This window comes from Nicotiana tomentosiformis, chromosome 5, assembly GCF_000390325.3.
Source record: "Nicotiana tomentosiformis chromosome 5, ASM39032v3, whole genome shotgun sequence".
NCBI classification, from domain to species: domain Eukaryota; kingdom Viridiplantae; phylum Streptophyta; class Magnoliopsida; order Solanales; family Solanaceae; genus Nicotiana; species Nicotiana tomentosiformis.
Genome location: NC_090816.1, coordinates 79,767,629 through 79,776,013, shown reverse-complemented (window position 1 = coordinate 79,776,013; position 8,385 = coordinate 79,767,629). Strand labels below are relative to the sequence as shown.

At 34.7% G+C, this 8,385-nt stretch overlaps 1 protein-coding gene across 1 annotated transcript; it reads left to right on the top strand.

The window, feature by feature from the left end:
• The first annotated feature begins 2,521 nt into the window (after positions 1–2,521).
• Positions 2,522–2,902, top strand: LOC138892637 (uncharacterized). Its single transcript, XM_070176372.1, has 2 exons — positions 2,522–2,818; positions 2,882–2,902. The coding sequence occupies exons 1-2, from the start codon at positions 2,522–2,524 to the stop codon at positions 2,900–2,902; spliced, it is 318 nt and encodes a 105-aa protein (XP_070032473.1).
• Positions 2,903–8,385: the final 5,483 nt, after the last annotated feature.

Here is an 8,385-nt window from a genome sequence, read left to right as displayed (position 1 = left end):
ATATGTATCTCGATGCCCCATTCACCTCGGTCTTGTTTGGTTGATGCCTTCTCGACCTTGAAGTCGTCACTGATTGAAAAAACCCCGGGTATAAAGCTTTACATGGGGGGCTCAGGGGCCGCTTCGAGAGCAGTCACTTCGGGAGAAACCACCTCGGGAGAAGCTTCCTCGAGAGCGACCACCTCGGGAACAGCCGCCTAGGTATCTGTAGCCAGGTGGAAAAATGAAGAGGTAGCCTACTGAGGAACTGATTTGGAAGTCTTAGCCATCGTGATCTGAAAAATATGAAAATTTGAAGGAAAGATATGAAGATTTGAAGAAAGGTTATGAAGGTTTGAAGGAAATGTATGAAGGTTTGAAGAAAAGAGTATGAAGGTTTGAAGGTAGGATGAAGATCTGGGTAGAAACCTAAAAATAGTTATGAAGATTTGAATATCAAAGATACATATATGAAGATTTGAAAGCGTTGATAGCCGCTAGAGAATTCGAAGGTAAAAGATCGAATAGAAAAGTGGAAGAAGTACAAAAGGTTGAAGCTTTATAGGAGAAAATATAATCAATACGCGATGTTTCACGTTCGGAGGTGACCAGCCAATGATCGATACTTGTCCGAAATCAGAACGATGCTACTGATGGGACATTTCGGCTTATTCATCGTCTCGGTTGTAACGTACGAAGAAAGAAACCGAGGTTCATCTATCATTTCTCATCATTTTGGCGGACCTACTCTCTGAGAAACGAAGGGACTATCTGTATACGGATGAATTCGGGGTTAGCACACACCCCGACGTTCCGGTAAGTCAAACAAAGTGAGAAGTATGAACGTATGAGATAGAGACCGAATCTAAGAACTCATTGAATCGAGGTTGGAACGGGATACTCGCCACTGGTCCTGACAAGACAATACTCCCCGAACCCGGAACGAGCTCCAAGACCTCGGAAAGCACTACAAATAGTTGCACACGACTAACAGAGGGACGTGATATCCGCACCCAACCGGATATCTTGGCGTGGATCTCGTCCGATATCGGTAGTGTATCAGTGACTGACGTGAAAAGAGAATTTTTACCTTTTTTAGAATTGTACTAGGGATGAAACTCTCCTACTATATAAAGGGAAAGTTTTTTATTCAATAGACACATTATAACACACATATCAAGGCAATACAATCTTGCTTCTATGCTTTTATAGCTATTGAAAAGTTCTTATTTTAATCATTGTTCTTTATATATATTTGGCTTCATATCGGGGGCCCGATCGAGGACACAACTATTGTTCAGCTCAAGTCTGAGCCAGGCCTTAACGTCACATCTTGTTTGGTTATTCATTTAATTTTTTATTCGTTTATCTAGCATTCTTGATTACTTGTGTTGAATCAATCCACGCATCCTTAAAAGCGTGTAAAAATTCAATTGTTATCCGTTTTAAGCGTAAACAAATTTCTTTTATGGATTTGGATTCAACATATTTCTTAAGCAACAAAATACATTTAAATTTTTTTTAGGGATTGGTGCTCTTGGTAATATCTACCGTTATGAAAAAACAATCCCTGCTTGTGATTCCAAAATATAGACTTGTGGCTTAATTAGAAAAAGTAATAATATGAATATTTTCAATTCCAGTATTACTTAATGGTCTTACAAAGGTACATATTTGGCCATAATTTGGTTTTGTTCTCAATTTGGTATTCTAGTTTCTAATGTTTAGTTAACGAGAGAATTGAGTAGAACTATTGCAATTCGAGAATATGATTTTGGCATCTTTTTGCATACTAGCAGCATTTTAAGAATATTTAGGGCCCACCAAAATTTGTTTGGCTATTTATATGTTTCTGTGGTATATTTAAATTTGAATATTGATATGGTTGTATATGTTTTGAGATGAATAAATTTGAAGCTTGATGTTACCAAAGTGACCTCTCTTGTGGAGATTTATTTGTCTTAAAATATAAAATGTTATGTATGTGTAATTTTTATAAATATTGATCGGCCTAAAGGAAGGTCGATCTTTAACAGAATTACATGTGCATCTTGTGGTAATAAATACGTGATAATTATTTGGTTTTACATGTGAATAATAAATCAACCAAAGAAAGATTTATTATTTGACATGTTCTGTATTATCAGCGTTTGATTACTACACCAAGATACCACTTACAAGTTAATATTTTGTCCAAGATAAAATATTAATGGAGTGCCCTGTACCTTGAGATGGGTTTACCGTTAATTAAATTTATTTTGATTTTTATTTTAAATATATGTGAGTTTATTTTATTATTCATTGTTCTCTGATTTAGCAGAAATTACTCCTGCAATATTACTGCCAAAATCAATTCAATCCCTATGTTGAATGACACTAATTTCAAGTCATGGCAAGAGAATCTCAATTTAGTTATGGGAGTCATGGATCTCGATCTTACGTTAAGGGTTGATTCTCTACCACCTCTTACAGATAAGAGTACCTCTAATGAAAAGAGGGAGATGAAAGGTGGGAGAGATCAAATCGCATGTGTATGATGATCATGAAGAAAGCCATTCCAAAAATATTCAGGGGTACTATGTCCGACAAGGTTAAGACGGCTAAAGAATTTATGGCTGAAATTGAGAAAGTATTTGTCAAGAGTGAAAAGGCTAAGATTGGTACACTCTTGACAAGCCTGATTTCAATGAGGTATCAAGGCAAAGGTAACATCAGGGAGTACATCATACAAATGTCTCATCTTGCTTCTAAGTTGAAAGAACTTAAGTTGGACCTCTCTAAGTACTTGCTAGTGCATTTGATTTTGATATCCCTTCCACCACAGTTTAGCCAGTTTAAGGTGTGCTATAATTGTTAGAAAAAGACTTAGTCTCTAAATGAGCTTATGTCACACTGTGTTCAGGAAGATGATAGACCGAAGTAGGAAAATATAGAAAGTGCTCACTTAGCCGCCGTGCCTAAGGACAAAAGGAAGGACAAGAAGAGAAAGAATAAGAAAGCTGCGGATACAACAACACAGAAGAAATAACATCAGGAACCAACTACAGGTGGTTGTTTCTTTTGTAAAGCTGGAGGTCATAAGAAGAAGGATTGTACCAACTATCACGCATGGTGTGCTAATAAAGGTACACTTCTTAATTTTATTTGTTCTAAGGTTAATTTGACTTCGGTACCAAGACACAGATGATGGATAGATTTTGATATAACAACTCACATCACTGTGTCTATGCATAGTTTCCTGAACTATCGAAAGCCTAATGATGGTGAAAGATATATCTATGATTGTGACAAAAAATCGGTGGAAGTTGAAGCAATTGAAACTTTTAGATTATTTTTAAGAACCAGTTTTATTTGAATCTGAATGAGCTTATGTTGCACCCTTTTTAGATGGAATTTGATTTATGTTTCTGTATTAGACAAGTTTGGTTATTTTTATTTATTTGAAAATAAAAAAATTAGTCTCTTTCGTAATTTAAAATTGATTGGTCTCGGTTCTTTATCAGGTTACAGTAATCTATACTTACTTGATATGATTGCTTCGTTCAATGAACCTTGCATGTTAACATAACTGGTAATAAGGATAAATTAACCATCCAATAGTCAACTTCTTTATGTCACAAGAGATTAGGTCATATCTCTAAAAGAGAATTAAGAGACTTCTGTCCAAAAATATTTTCTATCCCCTTAATTTTTCAAAATTTTTATCCCACTACTAAGGCTACTTTTTTCAATAATGTGAAGTTCTTTGAGGATGTTGAGTTTGCGGGGGGAGAGAGAGTTAAGGACTTTGTCTTTGAAGAGGAACATATTGATATTCCTCTAATTGTTATTCTCAATGCTCAAAAATAACTTTCTATACCTGACATTATTCAAGAAGAAAGTTCGGATCAAAGACAATATCATTCAACCCGTCCTCAAGAAGTAGTTCCCAAAGAACAAACTCTACAACCTCACGAATAAATTTCAATAAAAAATTATTTATGGACTTAAGAAAGTGTCTCATTAATAGTATTACTATTTTTATCAAGTTATTGTCTCATTTGGCTTCGAGATAAATCTTGTTCATTAATGTGTATACCACAAGTTTAGTGGAAGTAAGTGTGTGTGTATATATATATATATATATATATATATATATATATATATATATATATATATATATATATATATATATATTTGTATGATGTATGATCAGTTTTGTATGCGTCTGAATAGTTCATTTAATTTAGGGATGTTACGCAGATATTTAAATAATTTATAAAATTATCTTTTGAAAGCAGCTTAAAGGTTCAAAAGGTAATTATAGAGGAGAAATATTTTATGCTCACATAAACGAAGTCGAAAAAGTTAAAGATAATCAGGTATTCGGATATCGACTTCACTAGATGCTGATATAATATGACATGCTTCATTGATGAGCTATATAAGGAAGAGTGTTAAACGAACACTCATATCACTTTTCACCATAGCAGTTAATTTATAACAAATTATGTAGCATCCGGTTATGGAATATGACTGCAGAATTTTGTCAGTGGCTGCGAATCTATGGATAAAATTGAAAGGACACATAAGTTATTTTATGACAATAATCTAGCAGTCTTGTATTCCAATAATAACAGGAGTTCGGTAAATTCAAAGCATATTGACATAAAGTTCTTGATTTTTAAAGAAAGAGTTCATAGTGATTACGTGTCTATAGCATATATTGGTACAAAATCCATAATATTGGATCAACTTAATAAGGGACTACCACCCTAAGTCTTTCATGGGCACACTACTCATATGTGTATCATGTCATTAAGAATATTAAGTTTCAGTGGAAGTTTGTAACCATTTAAATATTCTTTACATACACAATTTGGCTTTTAGTTTAAGAGTTCAAGTTATGGTTTCAGTTTAAGGATATTTGAGGTTATTTCTGCAGAAATAAAGTATCCAGTTTATTTTTTACTCTGACTTATTTTTTAGTTGGACCAGTTGGAAATAGACATGCTTGTATCACATTGCATGTAATTTTCATGCTACACATCCATACTTATTCTATGTCACTTGGTTATGTTGGTATTTGTGATCAAGGAAGGTTTAGTTACGATTAATGTAATAAAAGCTGCCTTGGTCCAATATCGCATGATTGATGGACTGAATTGTTCGGAGGTACTTTGGTTTATGATGGCAAAATATTTTTGAGCTCATAAGGTGACATACAATTATGAAGTTATATGTACATATATATGTGTCTTCCAAGTGGGAGGTTGTAAGAGTTTATGGACTTGCATATATATATATATATATATATATATATATATATATATTCTGCATTAAGAATAATTATATGTTGGTTGCTATCGTTAAAAGGTTGACCCAAATTAAAAGTGATTTGCTAAGGTTTAAAGTTAAACGGGTCTATAATATACCTTCTAAAGAATGAGGACTTATGTGTAGATACCCTAATATAATTTTTAATTAAATGATGGGCTAAATTAGAATTATGGCATCTATAAATAGGGTTATGGTCTCCAAATCAGACGTAAGGTTATTTTCTAATATCTCATCGTTGGAAAAGTGAGAGCCATCTTTTGTGCAATTCCTACATCTCGGTTTGGAAGACCACTAACCGCAAGATAATGAGTTTCATTCATTCCCATGAATTTAGGTACGCTTTCGCATCTAGTTTTGTTTCTTGATAATTTGGCATGATAAATTTTGGATAAGAGATAATGGTGTTCATCTCTAAAGTATTTTGATTCTAACATATAATACCTAAATGTTATACTTTGAAGGTAATAATGGTATTTAATAGAGCGGAGAGATAGTTTGGAATGAGTTGGAATTGTATGAAGGATGAAAATAGCTTACATCACATATTCCCTAATTTCAAACGATCATAACTACTAATAGATAATGAATTGAGAATTGAGCCCAAATGAAAGCACTTTGAGCCTTATTTCCAGAAATTTAAACCGTTTATCATTACGACACTCCTACAAGAAGTTATGACCTTTTTTCTCAAGGGTAGTGGAGTAGAAATCTAGTTCCGAAAAATATCATTGATGCAACACCCTGGGCGATATGGCGTGCTAAATTTGGGCCAAAAATTACAAAAGTTGTCTCTGATAATTCCTTTTAACGCGGCACCCTGGATGGCTCGGTAGGCCAAATTTCAGCCCGTGTGACTTTGAAACGCATAAAGTAAAGGGCATTTCGTGGAGAGAGAAACTTAGTTATTTCTACAACGTTTTGAAGAGGTTGTTGAGAGAAAGAATGACCTAGGGCTTCCCCAATCCACCCAAAGCAAGATCCTTGCCATGAATTCAAGTTAGAAACCATAACTTAATTTTATTTAACACCTAGAATTTTCAAAATCCTAGGTTTTTAGCTAGAAATTAAAGAACTTTTCAATAACCCAAGACCTAAGGTTTCAGGGAGCAACATCTAAGGTAATTTCTTTGCTCTCTACTACCAAGATTAGAAACTTTAAGCATAAATTAAATTTTTGAACGATAGAGTTCATGGGTAAAACCTAGTTATGACGTTATGGCCAAATAGAATCAAATTTAGTGAATTTGATTTCAAGTTAATAGTTGGACTAATAGTTCTAACCCCTTATTGTAGATTCTCAAAGATATTTGCCTATACGTATTCATTGGTAGAGTTCTTGATAGTCGATTAAGGTAAGTTGAGTTTTGAATTCCCTAAGTCAAGGGCTTGATAAAAGAGTGGTTAATAAGGAAATTGTTTGCTAAGAAAGTGTTTGAATGTTCTTAAGTACAAATTTTCAAATTATTTTTTGAAATATTATGATTTTCTTAAATGCTAATAATCTATCATTAGTTCATGATACAAATTTTATTGTAGAAATTGAATTGCCTTGCTTGATAACTTAGTTAGCTCGAAATTTCAAAAGTAATCGAATCTCCTATTTGATTTGATTGCTACTATGCCATTGCATGCATTTACTAAGATTCAACTTAGATTATATATATGTGATGATATGTGTTTTGTGAGAAGTAGCCAACCTTTCCAAGTGTGAGAGTCATGGTTGCCAGGGCTTGCTACCTCACACTTGCAGGTGCTCCACATTATCAGATTTATGTATTTTGGAGAAGTGGCCAATCTCCACGAGTGTAAAAGTTGCCAAGGCCGTGGATTGAGCCAGCCATCCCTACACTCGCATGTGTCATTGTTTGTTAGATATGATTTTAGAATACAGTACCTCAGGAATGTTTATTTTTAGTGTTTAGCTTGGAATTTATGACTTGTTTCAGTTTTCAGAATTAGTTACTATTTGAAATAAACTGCTCACATTATGATTATTGCATTTATGATAACTTTTTAGTCTAGAGAATTCTTATCCTCTGCTTCGTGGGTGGTAAGGACTTGCTGGATATCATTTGAGGTACTTAGCCTATTTGGGTCTTCTACATCGTGTGACAAGCATTGAGTGTGCATGTAATGAAGCTCGTGGTTAGATTTAAGAAATTTTATGAATCCGGTAGATAGATTCACTATTTATAGACTTCAGTTACTAAGATATTTTTATCATTCCAGGGGATGCCCGAAGACATTGTTCTTTGTTTAATCCCTAGAGGCTTGGGTTTAGATTCATTTTAGTTATTGTTTTGCTAAACTTATGTTTAGCTATTTTTAGATAGTTTTAATACAAGACTTATTCAGTTTTAATATAAGACTTATTTACACTTTGTTGGCTTAAATAACCTTATTAGCATGCACCGTTAGATAGAACACGGCTTGCTCGACGGGTAAGAAAGGTTGGGCGCCATCATGTTCCACCCCAATTTCGGGATGTGATAAGTTGGTATCAAAGCATGGAGGTTTAGGGATCCTAGAGAAATATGAGCCGTGCTTTATAAGGCCCTATATATGAGTATTACTGCATTTAATACTTGGGAGGCTACATGACATATTTGAAAAACTCTCATCTTTGTTTCTTATATCATGCATTAGAGATAATGTTTCATCCGTTCTAACAATTACCTATCTCATTTCAAAAATACAATGGTTAGCACGAGATCGACTTCATCCTCTACTAGTAACAATGCTAGAGTCATGCAGCTAATAACCAAGAGGTGTTTCCAGTGGTGGCAGATGCACCAGTTGCCCCGACAGTACCAACTGTAGCTAAAGGAATGGGTAGAGGCAGAGGTAGGGGCTATGGGTAGAATGTTAGAGGAAGGGGTAATCAAGGCCGAGGCAGGGGTGTAGGAGGTGCACATGGTCCAAATCTGACAGTCGTTGAGGAGCAAGTGGAGGTTCCACTGTCCCTGGCCCAAATAGACCAAACCAACCCCTACGAATAGACCCCCGACTTGATACGATTCTTGATTTCTTAGAGTCACTAACCCCTCCAGCTGGTGGTCAGGCGCCACCTGTCCATGGGATGGTTAA

Bases quoted from the DNA above. Each gene is read 5' to 3' on its own strand.
- LOC138892637 (XM_070176372.1), top strand. From the start codon at position 2,522: ATGAAGAAAGCCATTCCAAAAATATTCAGGGGTACTATGTCCGACAAG. The intron at 2,819-2,881 runs GTGTGCTATAAT...CACTGTGTTCAG, and splicing joins CACAGTTTAGCCAGTTTAAG to GAAGATGATAGACCGAAGTA.